Source organism: Episyrphus balteatus, chromosome 4 (assembly GCF_945859705.1).
Source record: "Episyrphus balteatus chromosome 4, idEpiBalt1.1, whole genome shotgun sequence".
NCBI lineage: Eukaryota > Metazoa > Arthropoda > Insecta > Diptera > Syrphidae > Episyrphus > Episyrphus balteatus.
In genome coordinates, this window is record NC_079137.1 from 32,381,269 (window position 1) to 32,408,738 (window position 27,470).

Sequence of the window (27,470 nt, forward strand, 5' to 3'; positions counted from 1 at the left end):
CAATATTAAATTTTGAATTGTCGAACATAAAAAAGAGAAATTCTTTAAATAATTAAGATTCAAAAATTTACTTACTCGCTTTTATTGGTCAATTTCCGCAGCAGTGCACCACTCTGGAACTTGGAGCGATTTAAAAAAAATCTGGAAGATTTAAAAGGTTATTTAAAGAAATTTTCTTTCCCTTTTGTTCATTCACTGTCGATTTAGTTATTCTTTTTTTTTTTTTTTTTTTTTTTTTATATATTTTCTTTAATTTTAACCTTTAATCTCTTTTTTTTTTTTTAACACTTTTATACCCTTTTGTGCATTTTCACTTAAAACTATTTACAATTATTTAACTTAAAACTAAACACACAAACACAACAAACGAGGGGATTATAGGGAAACTTGCTTTTTGGTTTTTTTTTTTTAAATGGGGTAAAACGGGGACACTATTATTAAAGGGGAAGGGCTGCTCCGTTTCCTGCTGCTGCTGCTGCTACTGCTGTTGCTACTGTTACTGCTTCTGCTGCTGGAGTTGTTGCTGCTACTTTGTATGTGTATTTTTATTAACGTTTTTTTTCTTTTTTTTTTTTTTTTTTTTTTTTTTTTCAGGGTGGTTCTCAGGTAAGTATTGTTTTTGTATTAATTAGTAAGTAGGTAGGTTCTTTTTGTGGTTTTAGATTATTTTTCACAATTCTTAATTACTCATTTCTTTTAATTTTTAATAATTTTTTTTCTTTTTTTTTGTAGGTATAGGTTCAGTTTATTTTCCAAATGTCCCACTGTGTGTATGGACATGGACAGGTAAGTAAAATATTTTATCTTTATTTTGTAGTTTAGGCACTTAGTTTTTTTATTTATTTTATTTAATAAAATAGGTTTTATTTTCGTAGGTATATTTTATCTTTATTTTGTAGATTAGGCACTTAGTTTTTATTTATTTAATTTAATAAAATAGGTTTTATTTTCTTAGGTATATTTTTTCTTTATTTTGTAGATTAGGCACTTAGTTTTTATTTATTTAATTTAATAAAATAGGTTTTATTTTCTTAGGTATATTTTTTTATTATTTAACTTTTATCTAAGTTTTTTTTTTTTTATTTAACTACTTTTTTTTTTTTTCTTTTAAGTTCGCGAACCGCCCCGGTTGAATGATAAATATGATCTGTCCAAACAAAAACCCATCACCACTCAGCTCGCACTTGCATACTTTTTTTCTTTTCTGCCTTTGCCTAAGTAGAACCGTTGCACACGATCAGCCCATATAGTGGACCGCTATCTTTCGGCAACAAGTTCTACTTAGCTTGCCCTTGAAATCACACCATACACATAGCAGTTAAAATTTTCTGCAAGCGCAAGCTGTGTGGCAATGGATTTGGTTTTCCTCCCTACCAAGCACATCGTCGCTATGTTTAGCATACATGGTAGGCAGCGGTACTTCGTAGAGAAGAAAAACTATGCAATGCTGTGTATTTGTTGTTGTTTATTTTTGGGCATAATTTTGTGTCGAATTAAATTCACACTGCGGGTCGGTCGATTATGTATTTTTATTATTTTATATTATATTATTGTTTATATTTGTATTATTATTGTTGTTTGTATTATTATTTTTGTTTGTATTATTATTGTTGTTTGTATTATTATTGTTGTATGTATTATTATTGTTTGTATTATTATTGTTGTTTGTATTATTATTGTTGTTTGTATTATTATTGTTGTATGTATTATAATTGTTGTATGTATTATAAGGTAAGTATTATTTTATCGTCGATTTTTATTAAAGGTAAGTATATTATTATATTTTATTTATTTTTATTTTATAGGTACAATTATATTATTTATAGGTAAGTATGTTTTATTATATTATTATTGTTTTATTATAAGGTAAGTATTAGGTTATTTTATTTTATAGGTTATATTATATTATTTATAGGTAAGTATGTTTTTTTTTATATTATTTTTTTGTTTTATTATAAGGTAAGTATTAGGTTATTTTATTTTATAGGTATTATTATATTATTTTTAGGTAAGTATTGTTTTATTATATTATTATTGTTTTATTATAAGGTAAGTATTATGTTAGGGTGGTTATTATTATAAGTTTTATATTATATTTTTTTTTTTTTATTTATTAGCGTGCCGTTCCCCACAGGCTTCATCAGAATGAAAAAGTAAAAAGTGATTTTATCCCTTTTTTTGAAAAGTCACTCCTCAATGGTTGTACTATAAACTTAACACTTAGTTTATGAATTAAGAAAATTTCAAAATTTTTTCACACTTGATTTTTTTTCCTAAAGCTCGTTGGACACTCTTGTTTATAATATTAGGCTAAGAACACACAAGCGATTTTGGTCGCGCGACTTTTTAATCGAAAAATCAAATTTGTAATCGCGGGATGTCTGTGTTCACAGACATTGTAATTTATTTTTGCGACTGAATAATCGCGCGACCAAAATCTCATGTCTGTTATTTTGTTCAATTAAATTTTTTTATACCTAATAAAATAATCGAAACGGAATTTAAACTTTGAAAATGAAGCCTTTTATGAGTATTAAGCTATAAATACTAAAATGGGTATTATAATGTGGAATGATGCATAAAAACAGAATTCTTAAGTAGGAAAATATGTAAACATGTTTATTTAGAAAAACAAAACGAACTTGTAGATCATCCGTATTTGATCTTATGTTAAAGACGCTTACATATTTGAGACCTTGAACTTTCGTAAAAGTAATTTTTATTAAGAAATGTACTATACAAAAACATAGAATTCCTCTTCGAATGACAAAAAGTTTTAAACACTTTAATTTCTACTTATGTACATATTTTTAGTGAGGGATTTTAGTCAGTGAAATCGAACAAGGGTGAAAAAATCGAATGCCTTGTTCGATTTCACTAGTCAAAAAGTTTATTTTATAGAAATCAATGTATAATTTTTTAATGGTTTTTTGTGCGCTGAGCTCGAATCTGAAGTCAGAAAAATTCTATCACATCACTTTTTTGACATATTACCATGCCAAAAATCAGAAAAATAGTGTTTGAGACGTTCAAAATTCAATATCTCAAAAACTTTGCACGTTACAGCTATTCTAGTGCTTGATTCAAATTAAAAAGGTCAATTACCATTAGAAAAGTATAATTTGGTTTCTATAGAAAATTATTTTTCGCCAATATTACTGTCATTTACAGAAAAATCAACCTTAAAAATCGTTTTTTTTGTTTTTTTCAATTTTTCTCAATATTTTCTAAAACAAAAGTATAGTTTTTCCACACAATCTTTAAAAAACGGTTTTAAGCTAAATAATTGCATTCCAAACTTTTCAAAAATCAAAAATTTTTTCGGTAACTTTTTTGATTGAAAAATAAGCTATTTTTTTAAATTAAATTCGTCAAAAATCCAAAAATTAACTTTTTGCTCAAAAAACATTTTTAATAGATAGAAAACATAACAAAGTAATTTTTAACCAAGTTTTTGTAAAAGATAAAAATAAAAAATCAAAAAATCGTATTTTTGCATTTTTTTCAATATTTTTGAGGTTATAGAAAAAAATTGTTTGAGTAAAAGTTGTAGACATTAGTACTACCTACAACTTTTGTATTTGACTTTTTTCGATTGGACGTCTAATTTTGACAGAAATCGTAAAAACCCATGATTTTTGACACCCACCCCCTTTCACCCAATTTTTTTGTGGGCAATTTATTTTTCCCCTTTCATATACCATTTTTTTTAAATTTTCCCACCACCCATATGCTGCTAATAATTTTTTTATTTTCAATAAGGAATGTGGTATAAATTAAAATTTCACCTTAAAGCCCAAGCCATATGAGGCCAAGTCAAACTTGAGTCAGCCAGAGTCAGCAGATCAGTTTGTTAAACCGCTTAACTATGTGTCTATTGCACCAGGTACTGGGGTTCGAGTCCCAAGACAGCCCATTACTTTTTTTTTATTTTTTTTTTTTTCTTGAAATTAATCATTTTATTTCGGTATGCAAACATACTGTTTTCTTATGATATTATCACGTGAAATATATTTTATCGTCCTTACAGACACACAATTTTTGTTAAGCTCCTATACAAAATTCTTTTAAGCGGTAGCTATAGGTATGGGAGCAAAATTAAGGTTGAACTGTATTCTAAGCTTAGGCAAAAAAAAAGTACTAAAAAATGGAAAAAAATTGCTTTAAAATGTTTTTAGTCACAAATATTTCTTTAGCGATTGAAAAAATTTCACTAATTATTTTTTCTGGAGTAAGTTTAACGAATTTTTCTAAAATCTTGTTTTTAATTTAAAAAAGAATTTCATTTTTTCCTGTTTTTATAATATATTTATTTAAAATGGGAATTTTTTACCAACTCTCAAGAAATATGACAAAAAATTAATTGATAAAGGATAATACCCATTTTACTATTGAAGTTGGTATCGTTTAAGTGATGCACTTGAGGCCTTATTTTATAGTCGTGTTTGCCGAAATCCCAAGATACCTAAATACATAGGTAAATATATTGTTATATCCTATGGGCACGAAAATAGAGCCTAAGGGATAACTATTTTTTGTTATTATCCATAAATCATTGATTGATTGAAAATTGAGTTTTAATGACCGAAAATTATAAAGTTTCAATTTTTTTCTGTAAAAAAGGAAAAATGCTTAATTTTTTATTTGCAATCACTTTAATTTCAGATCAAAAAATATCATATAATATCAAATTCTTATTTAGAGCCTTAAAAAATTAAAGAACTCAAACATGTATCGACAATCGCAACCCAGTACCTACTGAAATATTTTCCCTCACTATTTACTCTACCCATTTCCTTCAACAGAAAAAATGATTGAAAGTAATTTAATTTCATCCAGAAAAGCTTCTACAATTTAATTTAGTAAATTCTCTTTAAAATGAAGTTTAAAATATTCAATAAATTTTCACTTCAAAATCAACATTATTTTCTGTATTTACGCAAGTCTTAAACTACACGGTGTAACACTCAAAATATACGCGGGCGGAGACCTATCAGGTTTTGTAGAGCTAGTCGCACTGAATACGAAACGGTATTTGAAAATCCCCTAACACCCCCAAAATCTGGAGTTACGGGCAAAAAACGGTTTTTTGGACCTTCACCCATTGAAAAAATTCTAGCTTCGACAATTTTTTACCCATTTTCGATTTTTTTACAGTTTCTGATAGAAGATAAATATACCTTCTTAACAATGTATAAAACATGTAACTCGGTTAAACCACTTAGAATTTATAAGATGTCAAAGTTCAAAAATAAAATTTTTTTTGTCATTTGCCCAACTTCGGCATCAATTTAAAGTATATGTTTTCAAAACAACATGCTATTTAAAAAATATATTCTAAAACTATATCTATTTCCAAATTGATCCAGGTATTTTTTATGAAAATCACTTCAAAATTCTCTTAGAAAAAAAAAATTTTCGATTTCAACCCAGATACAGAAATTCGAACTTTTAGGTATAGAACAAAAATGTTGTTTCGGCACGTAGTAGGATAAGTTGGGCGCCAGGATTTGATGAAAAGTTTTTGTGGAGGAGCTCAATACAAACATTTTTTTTCTTTGGGAGGGTGGTCTATCTCCCCCCGTTTAGGTGGGAGGGGCATTTTTCTAAAAAAAATTATCAAAATAAAAAAAAATTATTAAAAAACAACGGCAACACTTACAGTAATAAATGATACCATTTCCAAAAGGCAAAATTGTGGGTTTGATTCTAATTTTTAAATCAATATAATATTACCAATAGATTTTGAAATAATCGATTTCAAAGTTAAAAATAGGGGAAACATTTTTTTTTAAAACTCATTTTATACTATTTTTGTCCAGACTGTGAATTTTAGTAAATAAATTACTTAGACAGAAAACTGCCTCAATTGATTCCTTATCGAATCGTGAAAACTATATGTTTTTATGTCTTCTAGTTTTTGGGAAAATTAAAAAATTATTTTATCAGATTTTTCTTTTTTCAAAATATTTTTTGTTTTTATTTGTTTTTATTTTTCAATTTTCTCAAAAACTGGAAGACATAGAAACATATAGTTTTCACGGTTCGATAAGGAATCAATTGAGACAGTTTTCTGTCTAAGAAATTTATTTACTAAAATTCACAGTCTGGACAAAAATAGTATAAAATGAGTTTAAAAAAAAATTTTTTCCCCTATTTTTAACTTTGAAATCGATTATTTCAAAATCTATTGGTAATATTATATTGATTTAAAAATTAGAATCAAATGCACAATTTTGCCTTTTGGAAATGGTATCATTTATTACTGTAAGTGTTGCCGTTGTTTTTTAATAATTTTTTTTTATTTTGATAATTTTTTTTAGAAAAATGCCCCTCCCACCTAAACGGGGGAGATAGATCCCCCTCCCAAAGAAAAAAAATGTTTGTATTGAGCTCCTCTACAAAAACCCTTCATCAAATCCTGGCGCCCAACTTATCCTACTACGTGCCGAAACAACATTTTTGTTCTATACCTAAAAGTTCGAATTTCTGTATCTGGGTTGAAATCGAAAAATTTTATTTTCTAAGCCAATTTTGAAGTTATTTTCATAAAAAATATCTCGATCAATTGGGAAATAGATATAGTCTTAGAATATATTTTTTAAATAGCATGTTGTTTTGAAAACATATACTTTAAATTGATGCCGAAGTTGGGCAAATGACAAAAAAAATTTAATTTTTGAACTTTGACATCTTATAAATTCTAAGTGGTTTAACCGAGTTACATGTTTTATACATTGTTAAGAAGGTATATTTATCTTCTATCAGAAACTGTAAAAAAATCGAAAATGGGTAAAAAATTGTCGAAGCTAGAATTTTTTCAATGGGTGAAGGTCCAAAAAACCATTTTTTGCCCGTAACTCCAGATTTTGGGGGTGTTAGGGGATTTTCAAATACCGTTTCGTATTCAGTGCGACTAGCTCTACAAAACCTGATAGGTCTCCGCCCGCGTATATTTTAAAACCTCATTTTTGTAACACCGTGCTATCAGTTATTTAAAAATTATAAAAAAAAAACATCAGAATAAATTCATTTTCCCTGCAGCCAAGCAGAGTGGGGGTAGGTAAATAAAAAAACTCTTTTCCTATATACAATCTACAAGAGGCACACACTTCATTTATTTGCAAAGCATGTCCGTATATTAAATATATCGATATATTGTCACACAATTCATATTTAAGCATCCGATAACACTCGCCTCGGAATAGAAACAACAGGAGAAATCACCCTCCAGTCTCCAATAAGTATTAGTTCATTGTGGCATAGCAAAGCAGTGTATATCTATCTCAACATTACACCCAAAAACAACGTGCGTAATAATTTATATATCTTTCCATCTCAACAAATAATAAGAACAAAACAAAAATCCATTTTGTGTTTATGGATTGAAATTCTATGCCCCTAATCACTTTATAGCTACACACCAGGGCAAAAAGGCCATATCGAGCTGCTGGCTGGAGCATCATTGCGTGCTTGACTATAAACTCTGGCCTAAACCAAAACAAAACACCTCTTTCTCTTTTATTTCAACCTACCTACCCTTTGATTCATAGGTCTATCGTCGTCTATACGAAGTCGAAATTCCTTCGGCCACTTTGTTGCTCCATATAAACAACACACAGGAAAAATAAATGAGCCCTATCAAAGTTATGAGGAAGGAAATGAGCACGAGGGCGGGCGGCTACGGCAACGGTAACGAGGGAGAACGAGATTCCCAGTGCCATCAGCCATCCCAATCCCCATCATCATCGTGCCGGCATTATGATGAGCTACATGTTTTGATAGCATTGAGATCAAGAGCACGTTTTTGTGTTGGCCTAGGTTCGGGTCGGTGTCGGACTCTTGTTTACATGTTATAGCTATATGGCCCGGCCTCCTCTTGGCCCCCTCTGTAGCTTCAGTCTCATCTTCGCTCCGCTGACTTTTGCTTACGCGCTTACCTGTTGTTTCTGCTCTGAAATAGAAATATGGCACTTGCGCACCGTCAATGTTGTGTGTTGCCATACTTCTTCTATTCAACAAGCTGGCAACATAATGTTTCTAGCAACATGTTGCTGGGGAAGTCCCCCCAAACATCATAAACAACCTGCTTCGTGGCTGTCTGCTCTGCTTCCTATGGCTGTGGAGCATCAAAGAAATTGACTCAGTGTTTGCTTGCCTTCCACGTTGAACGTTTGGGCCAAAGTATAGCGACGAGTTAAGTTCCGAACGCACATGGCGCGACATCGACTACGACGAAGATAAATTTTATCACATTCCACGTTGTCGTATCGTCGTACATCTAAAGATACTTAGATACTTTTTGTTTTTTTTTTTATTTTATAAACGATCGCTGATTCTTGTTCGACAGTCAGTCAGCAGTGAACCGCGGATAGAAAAGCATTTCAAGTAAAAAAAAAATAAAAAAAACCATCAGTCTTTCACTCTACTACAATTATAGTGATATATCATTTTTGCTGCAGCAAATAGAGTATATCTACACTATTAATTTCGTCGACGTTTTTGATGTATGTGCGATGGCAATGTTGTTTTTAGGCATTGCATTCAATTAAATTCAATTTACGGTGCGTTTAACGTGCGAGGAGTGGAGTAGAGTGTTGTGATGCTTTTGGCTGCTGCTGGTTGCATAGAGCGTTCTTGAGTCTCAAGCCCACTCGAATAAAAATACCCTCAAACCATATTATATACCTAAAACATCACATGAAAATATATTTTCTCTCTCATTTTTTTTTTTTTGTCTAAAATACAACTACATATTTATATGTAAATAGAAGAAGAAAAAAAAATATGCTAGTTGTATATTTACAAAAATACAAAAAGTCGCGTGTTTTGATATCTTTTATTTTTTGTCATTTTTTTTTTTTTTTGTTGGTTTGTGAATTTATTTATATTCAAACTGTATGCATGCCGTGTTTTGTGTGTTGTGCGATATAAATTGCATCACACTTTTTGCGTTAGTTTTCGGGTGACACGGTGTAAATTAATATTCAAATGAGAAACCACCCGCAATATTGTCGTGCAGTTTGTATAATGTGCCAAACTGTCAATCGGTTCTATTAAATAAAAAGTAACGACCCTCAAAGTTGAGGAAAACCACTGCCGTCGCATTGTTGTTTTGTGACAACTCACGACGTTGCACGACAAAAAAGTGACGACAACTTCGACGACGACGTAAACTTTATTGAATCCCTCTGTCAATTATGTTAGTTTGAATATATTAATCGCACATAGAATTCCGCGCAATTACCTTTCATCAGTAATTATATGTCTTTTTTTCTCCTTCTGATTGATGAATAATTTAAATAAATTAAAAAAATACAGTGAATACCTATACAAAAATACCCACTATACTCGTATTGAGATTGTTTACAAAAAGTGTTGTTGTGTTGTTTTCTTTCTCGTGAAATACCCTTTAAACCTGTATTCTGTTATTTTTTTTATACATTTTTTTTTATTTAAATTAAATTGTTTACCCATAGACTAGTTGACTGGTCTTTTATTGTGTTCTCGTTTCCTCCAAAGATTGTTGATAAAAAGTGTCAGATCCAAACAGCTGAGGAGGGAGCTTTTTTTTATAGTATATCTTTTATTGGCCTCTTACTATATTGGAACAAGTTTAATTGTTAAGACATACATCGAAATACTGGGGCGGATGGTATAGGCGAGCTTGCAGATCTATTGAGTAAGGTACTGATCGGATAAAGATTTGAATTTTTGGCGCCCTTGAATATAATATTGATTGGTAGAGCTATAAGAATGTATGAATATTAGAAGGAATATTATGAAGATGCAAATTTTAGATAAAAAAAAAACAGGAAGAACAAATTGTGGTTTTACGTTTTGTTGTAGGTATTTTAGTTGTATTGAATCTTATCACAGATTAAAAAAAAAATTAATTACAAAGTTAAGAATTGTTGATTATTAAAAATAATTTTCCTGAGTTTGAGCTTTGATTTATCCTAAGATTTTTTGTGGCAGATAAAATTCATACAAAAACATTACAAAATCAAATTTCAAAGCAAGCTTTAGCTTTGAACATAAAATATTAGTTTTATTTATTGCCGAAACTATACCTAGATAGGTAAATTGAATACAATTGCGAAATTAATTTTGATTTTTGTTTTCAAACTGTTTTCGAAGATTTCGAAAAATTCGATTTGGTTCAAAACTGGTAGTTATTAGTGATCCGCTAGAGCAGGCATGTCAAACTCAATGGTAACTAAGGGCCAAAACAGCGAGATCAAAATTTTTATGGGCCGCAGAAAAAAGTAGAACTAAAATTTTTATAAAACAAATTATTAAAAAAAAAAAACAGGAAAAATGATTACATTGATGTATTACATTTACCATTATTCCATTTACGTTATTTTTTATCAAAATTTAAAATTAAATGAGACAAAAAAAATGTTGGATATCTCAACAAAAACTTTAAAAATTGAGCAACATGAAACAAAAAATTGCAATTTTTTCGCTTAGGCCTAATAACATGGCAAAGTAATGTAAATTATAAACTTAAACTCGAAATTATTAAAAATGCGGACTGGGCCGCAGAGTTAAGCGTTGTAGGCCGCATGCGGCCTGCGGGCCGCAAGTTTGACATGCCTGCGCTAGAGGGAGGGAATGGAATATTTTTTGCTGGTATAACCATTATGGAAAATTAATACTTTGTCCTAGACCTTTCAAACTTTTTGAGGCTTGTCACACTGATTACAAAATTTGCTGATTACGAATTTTACTACATTCTTAAAATCTGGGCAGTGGGAATTTCTTGCATGTAGGTCTATATTTTTCTAAAAACACATTTTTGGGCAAATTTTCAATTTAAAAAAAAAAGGTTGATGATTTTTTTTTGGAAATTTTGTTCATTTTAGCCGTGTTTTTCTGGTAACTCAGTATTAAGCTGATTTAGCATTTTATACGGTAAATACAACTTTTATTAATTATTAATAATCATTTGTATAAATTTATAACTTTAGAAAAAAAGTTTCTCTGTTAACCACAACAACCAAATATTTTGATTATTTTTAGCAAACATTTATTCTTGCTTACCATGCAAAATTTTACTGAACTAAGTACTAAGTTACCAATAAAACACGGCTTATTTTTCAAATAAGAATTTGTTAAGAAAAGCATAGATAAATATATGTTTTTTTTTTTTTTAATGTGTAAAAATTTTAGTAGGTAAATGGGTGAATTTAGAACCAAAACAGTTTATATTTGTTTAGGCAAATTTGTTCATTGGAAGAATGAACAGTTTGATTTTATAACTTAAATTTAATTTCAAAGCAATGGTACGTGATTTAAGCATGTTTAATAACCAGAATCTGAAAAATCTACATTTAAAAAAAAAAAACAGTGTTTTTATATATTTTAGCATTAACAAATCACACAAAATCATGCACAACATAATTCCATTACTCCAAAATAAAATTTAAGTTATTAAATCTAACATTTCATTTCAGTCCAAAAAACACCCTTTTATCTTGGATATTTGTATAAACTCTTTTAATTCTTGCACAAGTGTTACATTTTATTCAGAGCGAAAATTAATAAATACAAAAAAAAAACAAAAATTCAATTAATAAATAAATAAAAAATCACGTATACGCCATAGTGCACGTGGTTAACGTGAAAATAATGTGAATTACAACTTTTGTCTAGGTGCCAACATACCTTAATTGATATTATATAACACTTGCACTCAATCAATTGAACGAAAATTTCATATTCTTTGTCCTCAATTTTATTGCCTAAATAAACAGAAAAACAAAATATTTTCTAATTTATTTACTCTCTATTTTAATTTAAATTCGATAATTAAAATGGGAAATTTTAAAATTCGCATACGATTTGACAGATTTGCAATTTTTTTTATAAATTAAAAATAAAACTGTGAAGCACTAAATTTTCTACTTTCATGATATTGACATAATAATTTAATTCGAAAAGAATTTTTTTAACTTTTCACTAGACTAGGTTGAAAATATAGTTTTCTTACCTAAACAAATATTAGAAACTTAAAAGAGCAGGTATATAAGAAGATGGTTTCAATCATAAAACTAAACTTATTTTCAAATTTAATTTTTCTTCAATTGTTATAAATTAGGTATTCATTTCAGGGAGATAGTAAAACCAAAAAATATATAAATTCATGTAAGGTACTTTCGTTCATTTTGATTGATTGCCAATTTGTATACAACTGTCGTTAATAAAAACATCGTATTCCAATGATTTGGTTTTTTTTCGTTCAACTTTGGAGACAATATTGTCACCCCAAATACATAAAAGGCGGAATATAGACAACAGGGTTAGGAAAAATACAATTTATCTTAACTCTTTAATATAAATTTTACAACATTTCACCAAAATCGATTATTTAAAAAAATCTAAAATTTTAAAGATGTATAAGTACCCTATGCTGCCTGACACCTTTTTTTAAATTTCTGTAGAAGATTTTTAGTTGATGAGCTTAGCTAAAGAAATAACTCAGGTTTTTACTTAGTTAAATCCCTAAATTATCAAAAGAACTAAAACATTAAAATTTATCAAAAATTAAAATTATCAAATACTTAAGTAAAAAAAAACTTCGTTTCCCACATTTATGAAATTAGTTACCTTTATTCTATTTTATTTCGACGAGTTAAATTTCAACTTTAAGTCTTAAGACTTTCCGAATTCTTTATTTTTTTTTTCCTACCTTCATGATGGTAATATGTTGTCAAATATAGCCTATTAATATAAACTTTAACTTTTTAACAATTGATTTTTTTTAAACAAAAAAAAACTCTATATCTGAAAATCCTACAACAAAAAAAGACCTACAAACAAAATAAATGGTTTGACAGTTAGGTCTACTTTTTGGTTTGATGACCATCAGAACTTTTTATGGGAGCAAGAAAGTTCAAGGGTAATTTAAGATAAACCGAAAATGAAGAAGCTCCATATATCGTAGGAGAGACCATTTAGAACTTTTTATTTTGTTTGAAATATTTAATTTATAACATATAACCCCTCTGCTTGCGTCACTAACACAATAAACAAAAAAAAAAAACAAATTCTTGTAGGAATATTTTTTTTTTTTTTGAATAAAAAAAACTTAAGTTTTCTATTATGTAGGCAGTAATGTATTGAAATAATATTTTTTATAATTTCGTAGCACAATATTGCATATTTTCTGAAATAATAAAGTAGCCTATTTGCCAAATCAAATTGCTACTATTTTAAAACCTTCACCAAAAATATAATGCTTTAATTGTTATTGTTTTGAATAAGTTTCGCGAAATTGATTGAATTTCAGTGAAACATATTGAATTAATAATTTTGTATTTTCATTGTTTCATTATAAATTCATTGGAATTGCATTAATGAAATAATGTTTTTTTTTTCTTCCGGGTTGAATGAAATTGATTGATTTAATGTGAATTCCATCTGAATTAAACATTTCCCTTGATTTTGTGTGCGGTTTCGTCAAGGAATTTCAATTGATTCTAAATATAGTTTAATTTTATATATTTTTTCAAGTGTTCACTATTGTTTGTTCAATTTTAAAAATTCTATTTTAATCATAAAAATAATAGATGAGACACAAATTCGAATGAGTTAAATTAGTTAATATGTAGTAAATTACACAACTGGATATCTAACTTGGAACCACTGTAGCCTCTCTGTTATCTGTAACTAAATATGGCGTGATAATGAGCACTATTTGAACATTTATTACTCATTATTTTCATTGCTTTTAATTTCCAAGTAATAACAATGTAGTTGGCAAATTAGTTAACTAACGAGTTTTAGTAAATTTTATGAGTCGTTTAAGCAAATTAGATGTTTTAATGTTTTTTTTTGTTATATCTTTTTTTGTTATCAATATATTAACGCATTAAATAAATCACAACAAAAACATTACTGTTAAAAAAAGAGCCAAGTTCTCCTATGTTGAAATTATGCTGGCACAAAAAGTACTGAGATGTAAAAGTGTACCAAGTTCTAAAGTTTGGGGTCAAATTCGTATCAATAAAATTTTGATTGTTCTCTTGACAATTTTTCTTAATTATCGTTTTTTAAAGTTATTTCAAAAATTGCCAAGTAAACAATCAAAATTTTACCTCGGAAATCGAAAATATTTTGAGGAATTTATGGGAATCTTTGAGAGTATATATTTCACGTTTGGTAATTGTTTGAAAAATTTTGTTAATGTTATTTTGTTTATTTGAGTGTTGTTGTAAAACGTATAACAAAAAAAAATTAAATTTATAAAATTATATATGAGTTATTAAAATTTCTTTGATAAATGGCCAAAAAAAAAAAAATTTAATTTTTAAACTTAATTTAAAAAAATACTTATTAAATCATATCGATAATTTTTTTATATTATTTTGCCATAGGCCTATACTTAATATTGGCAAAGTTTGGTCTGCTTCTGTTTGCGATTACCAGAGATATTCACATTTATGTGCTACGAGTCAAGTACTCAAAATAATTCATTTTTTGAGAAACATCTTCAAGGGGATCACAAAAATGAAAAAATCGATGTTTTTAATAATTTTTAGCCATACACAAGTAACAAAAAGCTGTTTATGTAATTAAAAATATTTTAAATATTGTTTTCAACAAGAAAAAAATTATATTTTTCTGCATCCTAGATTTTTAATATAATTACTTGACCCGGCCACGCTCTACTGTGTATTATAGCGTATTTACCAACCTCGCCGATATAAGAATTTACGAAAATGCAAATAAAACGTTATTTCAAAATTTGAAAGCGATTGACAAAAAACTATTCGAGATTTGCTATGAAACGCAAATAAACATACAATTTTTTTGTATAGAGAATATAAACAAAACAAGTTGACTTCAACTTAAGATTTCTCAAGGTAGAAAAAAGATATTGAAAAGATTTAAACGGGCTTTAAAAGAAAACATTTAGTTCTTTTAGAAACTGTCACAAATTTATTTAAAATAAATCACCACGTTCAAGAACATAACCTCAAAAACTGTTAAAAAACGACATTTCAGATTTTCTAACGGGAATATTTCAAAAACGTGATATGATAGAATTTTTCTGAGTTCGGATTCGAGATCAGCACACCAAAAACCTTACGAAAAGTATATTTTTGTTTATATATATAAAAAAAAAATTAATTTTGCTCACAAGTGGCTTCTTCAATAAATGTTAATTTCATAAATTATACTAAAAAAAAAAAGTAATAGGTTGTTTAATTTGTTAACTTGTAATTTTTTTTCTATTCCTGCCATAAAAACACAAAAAAAGAAATTAAAACTCCAAAAACTTAGCTGCAAGTATTTATGATAAACTTTTGTATGGGCTCGACACACTGTGCGCCCCCTGGCTGAAATTCTCAAATTGTAAATTTATTCCTTTGTATAAACTACCAGCTCTACTATTCTACCAAATTTCAAGATTCTACGACAATCAGAAGTGCTCTATAATAATTTATGAAAATTCAGCGGAAATGGGCGGTTGCCACGCCCCCTGGCTGAAATTCTCAAGTTTTAAATTTTTTCCTTTGTATTGACTACCAGCTCTACTATTCTACCAAATTTCAAGATTCTACAATAATCAGAAGTGCTCTATAATATATGATGAAAATTTAGCGGAAATGGGCGGATGCCACGCCCCCTGAATTGAAAATCTCAAATTTTCGATTTTTTCCTTTGTATACACAACAAGTCCTATCACCGTGTAAAATTTCAAGTTTCTACGATATCGGGAAGTTCTCCATAATTTTGATGATCTGTCAGTGAGTCAGTGAGTCAGTGAGTCAGTTACGGTTTTTGCGATTTTTGAAGCCCTATATCTCAGAAACTACTCATCGTAGGAGGCTGAAATTTTGTGAGGAGTTTGGTTTTTACGAGCTCAACAAATGTAGTGAGTTTGAAATTTCTAGCATCTTTGGTGTGGAAGTTAGAGGGGGGTCGAAAATGGCCTGAGTTGTTTCCTGTAAATAAGGGTGTAGTGCCAAAGTTGCTAGAGAACTTGGCTGGGCACTACCGTGCCCCTTGATCTCACGACTGAATGTGATGTTAAACAGGGTGATTTACATAAGATGTGATAAAAAAACTGGGTACTTAGGTTTGGTATAAGCAATAACAAAAGCAAGAACAAAAATCATATTCGAAGGAGGTCTTTCCACCCAGTTAGGCATGAGGTTCAATTTGATGCAGTATTCAAAAGAAGACCTCAACCTTTTAGCAGACCTTTAAAATGTCATACTTGTTGAGATTTAATTTTCTGAGCCCGTTTAACTCTCAAAGTTATTTTATTTTTTTTTTATTGTAGGTTTTGGTTAATAAGTGACATTCTTTGGATGAGAAAAAAAATAAAAGTCTTTTGAAAAATTTAAATTTTCAAAAATTTAGCAACCAAAGGAGTACCTAAATATAAGTGTTTAAAGAAATACAATGTACGACTGTCACACCTACACCGAAAAAAAAAAATTGATAATAACAGCTATCAAATTAACATTTTTCAGTGACAAAAGTCGTCCAACAATTAAAATATCAATTTTGATATTTTATAATATCATTTTGACATTTTTTAATTTCAGGTGGGACAGTGAAAATTTCATTTTGACAATTAAAATATCATTTTGACATTTTTTTAAGTTAAAGTGAATAGTGAAAATTTCACTTTGACAATTAAAATATCAATGTTGACTAGATTTTACGTTTTAGTTTATTATAATGAAACCTATTTCTTTCCTTTTCATTTTTATTATTTTTATTATTTTAAGAATTTTCTTTCTTTTTTCAAAACATTACTGAAAGGGAATATTCCTTACAAAATAATGGTGATATTATTTTTTCTATTATAGGTGATATAATTGTTTTGTTATTTTCTCCCAAACTATGTGAAGTAAAATCTTAGTGCCGATCAAATTTTCTCAGTAAATCATACATTTTACTTCGAAAAAACACAAAGCGCCTTTAAATTAGTACATATTAAGAATTTTTTATTTAATATTTTTCAATAATTTGGAATGAGAAATTGATATGAAAAAATGATAATAAAATATCAAAAAAAATTTCCAAAATGTGACATTTAAATATCATCCTGATAGTAAAAATGTTGTTTTAACATTTTAAATATCATAAAACACATTTTATAGAGCATTTTTGGCTGATATTTAAAAAATGTTAATTTGATATTTAAAAAATGTTAAATTGATATTGGTTTTTTTTTTCGGTGTACTTGTTCCTATGTTGAAAGCTGCTTAGAATGTTAAAGTTTTTTAATAGCATTCATAAATAATTTGTATACAATTTTATTATTAATTTTATAAAATATGCACAAAAAAAAAGAATTCAAAGTTGTTTTTAAAATTACAATTATTACTTTTTTAATGGTTTTAGGTTCCAAATATGCCATTTGAGTTCTTATATAAAAACGAATTGTCTATAAAAATTTGCATTTAGTAAAATTATCGAAATAAAAAATTTGGTTCACGTTTTGGAGAAATTTTTTTTCCACACAACCAAATTTCAAAAAAAAATTCACTAACCCGTTTTGAAAACAAAAAACAAAAAATTCAACAAAAAAATTTGAAATGTTTTTAAAAAATCCAACACGATATTTAATACAAATCATATAAAATTGTTCATTCCCATTAATTTTCTTAAAATAAAATTTTAAACAATTTTAAATACTTATTTCAAAATTTTATGTTTAAAGATAATATATTTTCCTAGAAAAAACATTGCTAAACAATTTTTTTTCAAACTGGATAATTTTTTTTATAGTATTTAGCTTTTTTGCCGAATATTATGTTCTTAGCAACTGAATTAAATTTTTTTTAATTTTGTGTAGGTATCTAAAATATTTTTTAAAACGACTTTGAATTTTTGTTTGACTCTTTTTTTTCAAGAAAGAATAATACATTTCTTCGCCTACAATTTTTTTTCGAAAATGAGATTTTGATGCAATTTTTTCAATTTAATTGAAAAGTACAATGCCAATGACCAAGAATTTTCATTTTATTCATAATTAAATTATTCTTGACTAAAATTTCATGAAAATAATACGACTAATTTTGATTATATTAAGTGTTTCTTTCTTTCTTTTAAAGTTTGGTACCATAGAGTTATACTCATTTTGAAGGTGTCACTTACATTTTGCGATTCAAGACCATTTTAAAGATATTTTAGTACAGATTTTTAAAACAAATTTTCTATTTTTTTAAACTTGTTTTATTACAAAATAAATTTTAAATTATTTTTCTGTAACTTTTTTTTTATACAAAGCTTTAACATTCTTTCCAATACGTTCAGCCAAGTCGTGCATTTTATTTTTGTTTTTTCTATTTTTGAAAATTTCAATATGTAAGATATAATATTAAATATTTCATATCCCACAAAAAAAACACCCTTTTGCCATAAATAAGTTCTTTTAACTCTTAGTTCTAATGCCATATGTAATACTTTGATAGAATTTGATTGATAAACATTATTAAGTTAACATTTGACAGGGTGTTGCTGTAACAGTTCTAAAGGCAAAACACCTTACGCGCCACATTTTATTAGTGTTCCATGACTTTAAACAGAATTTTCACTTTTATTTAATTAGCAACAAAAAAAAAAAAAAACACTCAACTTTTTTTTTCTCTTTTAAAATGTCAGCTGTTTCTTCTGAACTATGTATATGGATTTTAGATTAGATAAAAGTCATGAACCATATATCAAAAAATAAATCCTAGACAGATTTTTCGTAATCTTTCAAGCACCCACTTGAAAATCTCCAAATATAAATAAATTTTCCATTTGCGCCTTATTTCTTATCTAAAAACACTTCCGGCCGTGCCAGCATTGATTGACGATAATTGCAGAGAGTTGTTCTTTCAAGAGTTACGGTTCATTGTACATTTATTTCAATGCAAAAACAATTTCCTCTCCTCTCTTTTCTCTATATCGTTCTCTCTCTCACACAATCTCAGTCTCTCAATTTATTTTCATGTTTTGTTGGCATTTTGGTTAACATGGTTAATGTTCAGACTTCACAGAGATTGCAGCTAAAGTATATTTTTATTGCAAAAACAAATAAACCGGTTGATCGGTTTGGTTTAAAGCTTTGAAACGAGTAAACACAATTCATGCGGTATCAGTTTTATTCGCTTAAAAAAAAAAGAAACACACACTCAACTTAAAGACAAGTTGTGGAGCGTGGAGGTTAAAACGAAGAAATACGCATACTTCCACGAATCTTAACAAGAACTGGAAGGAGGTGTGTCGCTCTTCCCCATCACCCGCCCCGAGGTGAATGTTGTTTAGAGCAAGATGGGTGTATCATACCAATACCATCAGCTTCAGAGAAGACCTTGCCAGAAAAGTCAATGATCCCCAATCATGTTTAATGTGTTGAGAGTTTGAATTCCCTTTGAGAAATGGAGTAATCCATTAAGTTTACCTTACCCAGGAGCAGTGCCTGGCTGCGCCCAGAAGATCCCTAAATATCCTTCGGGTCTTTGGTCGCGATTTATCTTGATTATCAACACTAAATACGCGGATTACTTTTTTTTTTTGTCAAGAAGATTAAACTGGCCCTGGTTAAGATGAAGAAGAGGAGCACAAAACAGACACAAATGAGAGGTGAACTAATGTAAACATAGAACAAAATTTGAGAAAATGTTTTACAGAAGTGCGGAAATGCTGCTTATTTCTATAAAATCAGCAACAACTGAACAACCGGGTCCGGTGATTTTTTAATACCAACTCGGAAAAAAGACAAATTTCTTTGGGGGGGATTTATGGTTGTGAGAACCAACACATTGGGTTGCTGCTTATCTGATGATGAATTCTATGCTATCAGCGTCAGTGTGGATTGTGACGTAGCTCTTCTATCTTTTATCGGGTTTTTTTGTTTGTTTTTTTATTTTTTATTTCAAGGGAAGATATGATAACAAACCTTCCTGAAGCGGTATATCGTTTGTATTTTGGTGTAATACCTATAAAAAGGTGTTGTTGGCAAAATGCTTATAGTAACAAGTAGAACGGTGTAATTACGTCGAGTCGAGACTCTAATTTGTTTACGTCCATTTTGCATCCGAAGTGATAAATATTGTTTGAAGTTTAGGTTTTTTTTTTTTATTTTGCTCTCATTTCAAAAAGAGGGTGTGAAAAAGTATTGAGAGGAGGGAGGGATGCCTTGAAGTTGATTTGTTTTGATTTGAAAGTTTGCTTTTTTTTCCTATGTTTTTTATTTTATTTTTGAACATTTAACATGAACAAGTGCCTAAGTGATAAATTATTACTTGAGACGACAACGATGAAAGCTTTCTTGTTTGTTTAGTTTGATGCTATTTGTTCAAAGGCAATTGAGGGGTAGGGTATAGTAGTGTTCTTGAAATATCTACAAGCTTTAAATTTCAAATGTTTTGTAAGAGTATTGGTAAATGTATATACCAGTATATGAATATATTATTTAAAGATTTTTAATGGCAAAGTAAAATCGTTTACATACATGTAGGTAATTTAGAATTTAATTTAAATGAGATGATAAGAAGGTGCAAAAATTGTAAATACAAAAAGAAAAGGTAGAACATTAATAAAAAATCGTAGTAATTCTGGCAAAACTCCATAGATTTTAATTTTTTGTTTTATATTACGAGAAATTCGAATCAGAAGCTTTTAATTACTAAGATTATTAAGATTCAAAAATGTAGGGGATTGTCTTAATAGAATTGTTTTTATGTTGCAATTAAAAATATTTTTTAGCAAGACATTAATTTTAAAAGCATCATCTTTGGTTAACAATTCAATTTAATATATTATAATGCAACAGTAAAATGAAAGTTTTCAGCGCCATATAAAAATGTATTCTCAAAGCAACATTTTCTGGTTTATTTTGGCACTCGATAAGATGATTTCGCATTGTTTGGACTATTCAAGAGATTTTCTTTAATTGTTTTAAAAAAATGCCAAGTTAATAAAATCAATTTTATTAAAAATTCCTTCAGGTCATTCAAAAAATTCATAACAGTGCGTGGCTATGAAAAAAAGAGGTTGTCTAAAAAAACATGAATTTTTATCTTCTCACGTCATTAATCTCATTTTTTTCCCTAATAACCTATACAAAATTTTATACCATCTGAAAGCTTATTGTCTAAGCTCAAAATATATGTATATATCGATCAAGTGTATGAGACATCTACAAAAAGAGCTAGAATTTTTTGAACTCGATCAAATTTCATTAAGAAAAGCAAAAAAAAAACATTTAATTTTATGTTCGGAATCAATTTTTTTGTTTGACAACCTATAAAAAATTGTATACCATGTGAAAGCTTATTATTTCACCTTTCATGTGACGTATCAATCTCATTTCAAAGATGCTTACAAGAGAAGTTAGAAGTTTAAAGTCACCCATGTCGAATTTCCAGAATGAGATTAGGTACGGTACTTCCCACACTGGTGGCTGTTCGGGGGGGCAACAGATCTCCACTGGTGTTTTGAGGTTTTTCGCAAGTTTCTTGATTTAACATTGTGTAGCTTGTAGTAAGTCTACCGTTATGTTTTATATACCAAATGAAAGATAATTGTATCAGGATGCTCATAAAAGTTTAATAAAATTTCTATATGCTCTTGGTCAAAAGTTATAACCTGTTGAATTCTAAAATGAAAATGATTCAATTTTCGCATACATTTAGAAAATTATTAAAAACCGGTAAAAAAACGTGTTTTTTTTTAAACTTGTTTCTTCCGTTATTCAGTCAAAACTCACTAAACGATATGCACATGTATGCATAAGGCCAAAACCTACATGTCCTATAAGTTTGAGATTTTTTGAACACTCCAAAAAAAAGCTAAAAATCAAAAACTACCCAAAAATACCCCTAGAAAATTTCATATTTCGAAACCCAGAGTGTTGGAAAAAAATAAGTATTAGACGCCTAATTTTTTTTCTCTCATCTTTCACCTGGCGCCTTTAGAATAGTCAAAAAAAAAATTTCCCTACCCAAAATCATCATTTTGTCATAGCCCCAACACATGTACAACGTTCAAACAAAACGTTATAACGTTAAAACTTTGTCAAACATTGAATGTGGGCCTCAAAACTCCCCATCTTTTATTTTTGAACTAAATGCTCCTCACTTTTGACATTAGTTTTTTCTTTTTAACATTGATGAATTAAAGAAAAAAATCAGGTTTTTTGTTTTCACAAAACAAAATGCCATAAACCTTAAGCTATTGCTTTTTTTTAAGCGATAATAAAAAATCATCCACTATAAAAAATCATTTTGTTCCGCAATTTTTATTGCTATAATAATCTATAATAATCATAAAAACATTTAATAAGATGCGATTCTTTTAATAGCCAGTTTTTAAAAACTTTCAAATCGGCAGATTGCCAGATATTTTTGCTAATTAAATCGATTTATAAGCGTTATTATGTTAGAAAAAAGAATTCAAAATTTCGAAAAATTGATGTTTAAAAAATTCAAAAGTGTTGTTCTAGGAAATCCAAAAGTTTAATTTTTGACAGTTTCGTTGTTAGTTGATATTAACTCTACTTAAGAGCTTTTGTAGTTGATAAAAAGCTTATTTGCGAAATTAGCTTATGATTTTTGAAAAAAAAAAAATCATTTTCCACCAAGAGAAAAATCTTATGCAAATTATTTTTTAAATTAAAATAATGAGCGAATTAAATTTTTCAAAATTATAATTTAAGTTCTCAAAAAAAATATTTTCAAAAATCCTCTGAGTCACCACACATCGAAATTGTAAACATAAAATCTGTATTTTTAAAGTGCTACAAAACTGTGCTCTTTATTTATGAATAACCCATTTCTTCTAATGGGTGCTTGCCACTGACATTTTCCAAGCAACAATTTACACTGTTTAAAAAATTAAATAATACATACTTCATTATTTATTTTTACCTTTTATATCTTTTTTTATGTTTAATTTTTGCTCTTTAAAATAAGTAAACCAACAAATTCTTTATAAAAAATAATTAAAGGTTCCAACTCCAACCGACATGACATGAACCTAGAACACAATAAAACATATCCCACCAACTTTTACAAAGTCATCCCACACTCATTAAAGACATGTATAGTTTTCAAAGTCGACCAAACATAAATCTCAGTTCATGGTCAAATTTTTTGGGGTCAAATCAAATTACAGAGCATTTTTTAAAATGTCCCTTAGAATTCAACACCACATTCAGGGTTACAAGTAGCAATTTTAATATAAGCCCCACAGGCATTATTTCACAATATAATTACCCTTTAACTAAAGCTTGCTGTTTATCGAATCATTAACTCTCTTCAAAATACCTTTGCCTCCATTCCTAGAAAATGTTTTTGCTTTTTTGTCATAATGTAACACTATATCCAAACATTAATCCATTTTCGATATCGAAAACAATGCCAGACTAGAGAAAACGGAAACACAACAACCTCTTTCTTTCCGAACAACGGCACTAAGTGTTACTGCCAATCTTAGTTTCCCATGAATCCCAAATGGCTTTCCAAACAACATTTCTATCCGCCTCCACCCGCTGTGCCACTTTGTCCCCCTAAAATCACCGTATCCATCGCAACGAATCCCCGTTTCGAGTCGAATAGCCGACCTTCACACACACACCCACTCATCCCCTACTCATGGTTTGTTGCCAACTTGAGGCTATTTCATTGTGTAATGAAATGTGCTGCAAAAAGAAGGACGTGATCAAAATTCTTTATAACCCAGGTCGTCGTTAAGAGTTGGGGTTTTTAGAGTCGGAGGTCATTCAGTGTTTTGGGAAAAGAACGCGGGAAATCTAGGATCATAGGAAGATTTTTTTGTTTTTTTTTTTTCATTTTATTCTCAAAGGAGTTTAGCTACCATGAGTGTCGTCGTCGTCGTTGTCGTTCGTTTTCTTAGAGCACACACACTGGGGTAATAATAAAAGGACAAAAGGTTTAATGGTGTTACCTTTATTGGATTGACATTAAGACGTTAGGATCTTTTTTTTTTTTGTATAGTTTTGGGAGGTCTGTTGTTTGGTCTTTCGTAAAGTTATATGGCTGGCAAACGGACGAAGGTCCTTGTGCGAATTTAGAGTTAATTTGATTGGCCTCTTTTTTTGTGTTGTTATTTTGTTGCAGGATCATACAAAGACACGATTCTCATTTGAAATTGAATTTATTTTATTGTTCAACAAATACACTTTGTTGCTGTGACTTTTGTGAACGTCGTATATAGTCGTATTGTATATTGCGTGATGTGCTCATAGAATAAAAAAAAAATGATTGCAACTTAAATTAACGCATAAAATAATAAATTGTGTCAGCAGACTGGTGGCTCACTTTTGTTTGTCCAGGGTTAATTAAATTGAAATAAAATACTGCAATTTTAATAAAGAAATTTGTTAAAATAAATTACTGATAATACAGAAAAAAATCTAGTGAACAAAAAATTGTCACTGTGAAAAGTGCATATAATGGGTTTAACAATGCAAACATCGAGAGGATTTCTACTGGCTGCAGCTTTCGTCACGGGTGAGTTAATTTTAAACATTTTTTTTTTTTTTTTTGTAATTTATTTCAACGTTTTTTTTTTTTTGTTTGTTTAGATTTTACTTGTTGTTGACAATTTTTGTTTTTATTTTGTTATTAAATATTTTTTAATCTAGAGTGCCATTTTTTTTGTTGTAAGAGAAAATATTATGATAACGATTTATTCTCATTATCGAGAGTTAAAATTAAATTGATTGAAAATCATAATCATAAATTGAATTAAAATTTAATTTATGTTTAAAATTCATATTTATTTAAGTAGGTCTGATGGTTTTTTGATTGTTAGTAGTTTTTCTATATTTGGTGAGTTTAAACAAATCATCAAAAAAGGTATTGATCCAAGTTTAAAAGATCTGAAAGTGATAAATTATGTATTTTTTAAGAAAATAGCTCATCTAGTTTTGTTTGTATTTGAAATCAGCATTTGAAGACTGGTAGTTGTTTTGAACAATTGTTTAACTTTGTATTTGAATATCTTTTTCTGGAAATTATTTTTTAGTGGTGTTACTAAAGAAAATTACTGTACAGCTTCGAATCATCTTTTTTAAAACATACTTAATTAAAAATAATTTAACCTCTATGGCAGCTGTTAACGTATTGTTTTTGAAACTAGAACAAGAAATTTTGTTTTAATTTCATAAATTAAAAAGATAATCTAGATTATAAGGACAAAATAACTGGAAATGAATTATAATTTTCTGGTATTTTCTCTCAAATTAACTCCAATCATAAAAAAAGAACTACAACACATACAACAATAAGATATACATTTTTAAAAAGCCATAAGTGTAGGTATATGTATCTTTCTCTAAAATCAAAATCAGGAAAATAGAATTAAGTACCTTTTGAAACTCAAAATTTTGAAAAAAAGTACCTGTCTTGTTTTTCAAAATTTTTCGGAATGAAATAGCGATTTTATCTTTCAATCTTTGAAAATTGTTTTTATTCAAAAAATTATATTAAATGTTTGAATTTTTTCACTAGAAAAAAAAAAAAGTTACATATACGCCATAGTGACCTACAAAAACAATCGACTTCATAAATTTATCTAATAGTAGAGTAACTAAAGCAAATTATTAGGGAACCCGGCCGAACAGCTCTGATTTTGACGATTTTTTTTCAAACGTAGGTAATTAAAAATACTTTAAAGTCTATAGATTGAAAATTGCCGCTGTTGCCGTATTGTTTTTTAAAATTAAAATTAATTTTTTTTAACAAAACCATTTTTTTTGCTTAAATTTCATAAAACAAATGATAGCAAAAGATTCTCTAGGTAATTTAAGGAAAATATATAGAAGGCAGTGAGGGACAATCTTCCATCGTTTAAGCGATAAATGCAATTTTCTAACATTCTGACCTCAAACACAAAAAAAATATTTTGAAAACAACGGCAACACCTACAATATCTTAAAATACATTTTTAAAAAACCAGAAGCTCATTTTTATCTCTTAAATTTAAATCCACTAAATTTAATCAAGACTTTTTGAAAAAATGGTCCTCAAACTCAGAATTAAAAAAAAAATGTTATTAGAAAAATTTTTTTAAAATGACTTTTTTCCAAACTTTTTCTAATAAAATATGAATTTATTTAAAAAAAATGTTTGGCCATAAATATTATCAGTTGAATTTCGAAGCAAAAAAGTTAAAATATATCACATTTTTGAAAAAAAAAAAATGAAAAATTACTTTAATTTCAATGGTTTTTTTTATTAAAACTGAATTTTTGCATTGAAATAATTAATTTTCTCAAAGACTGTGGTAAATAGGAACTTTAAATTTTTGCTATTTAACATTTCAACAGTAAGGGTTATTAAATGAATAAAAAATAATTTTATGTTTAGATGTTGAACTTTAAAAAAAAAAATAAGTTACATTTTTTTCAAAACTTTTATTAAAAAAAGTTCTTCGAAAATGAAATACTTTTTAATTTTTTTCATAAACCGTAATATACATATTGACATTTCCTTTTATAATTTGAAATCATAATAAATGCGGCCAAAAAAATTTGAAAATAAATGCATTTTATATTACGACCAAGTTTAAAAAATGACATGTTAAAATTTTTTCAATAATTTTTTTTTTTCAAAAATCTGAGTTTAATTACCATTCTTTCGAAAGCCGTTCATTCAATTAACTTAATTTTAATTTAACATATATGACTAAGCTTCTAGCTTTTAAAAAATGTATATTTGAATATTGTAGGTGTTGCCGTTATATTCAAATATTTTTTTTTGTGTTTGAAGTCAATTAATAAGAAAATTGCATCTATCGCTTGAACTATGGAAGATTGTCCCTCACTCCCATATATTTTTTTTTTCTTGAATTTTATAGACAATCTTTTGGCATCAATTAATTTATGAAATTTAAGAAAAATTTTTGACAAAAATTTGTTTTTGTTCACAAAAATCTTCAATTAAATTTAAAAAATCAAAACGGCAACACCGGCAATTTTTAATCTATAGACTTTAAAGTATTTTTAATTACCGACGTTTGAAAAAAAAGATCATCAAAATCTAAGCTGTTCGGCCGGGTTCCCTTATATTGCCAATTTTTTAGCTTTAGTTACTCCACTATGTCGAATTTTCACGTTAAACGAAAATTCGTTCAAGTTGGAGGGAAATTCGATTAATATAATCTTTATTCGTCAAACGATTTAACAGAAAATTGTGGAAAAATTCGACTTAGAGGAGATTCAACTTAGAGAAAGTTGACTGTAGTTGGATTTGTAACTTGAATGACTTATAAAGGGACAATTTGAAAAAATAAAGCTGAATTCGCAATAGAATACACTATTTAATAAAATATTGTTTCAATAGAAAAACAAATTAAGTTTTGAAATCACCGCTCTAATAAATCACTAGTAACTATCTTTACGGAACTCAAACTTTCGTACTTTTATTAATGTTGAAATATCTGATGCTGATTCAAATTACTATTTTTGGGTTACAATTTCATCA

The 27,470-nt window shown here is 28.2% G+C and overlaps 1 protein-coding gene across 4 annotated transcripts in view; it reads left to right on the forward strand.

Moving 5' to 3' along the window:
- The first annotated feature begins 8,093 nt into the window (after window positions 1-8,093).
- Window positions 8,094-27,470, forward strand: part of LOC129917684 (uncharacterized) — an 82,488-nt gene continuing 63,111 nt past the window's right edge. The window contains exons 1-2 of one of the 4 annotated variants that reach the window (XM_055997732.1): window positions 8,094-8,196; window positions 24,102-24,494. In XM_055997732.1, the coding sequence (XP_055853707.1) occupies window positions 24,437-24,494 (58 nt within the window). In that variant the 5' untranslated portion in view covers window positions 8,094-8,196; window positions 24,102-24,436. The other 3 variants (XM_055997730.1, XM_055997731.1, XM_055997733.1) reach the window with 3 other exon arrangements.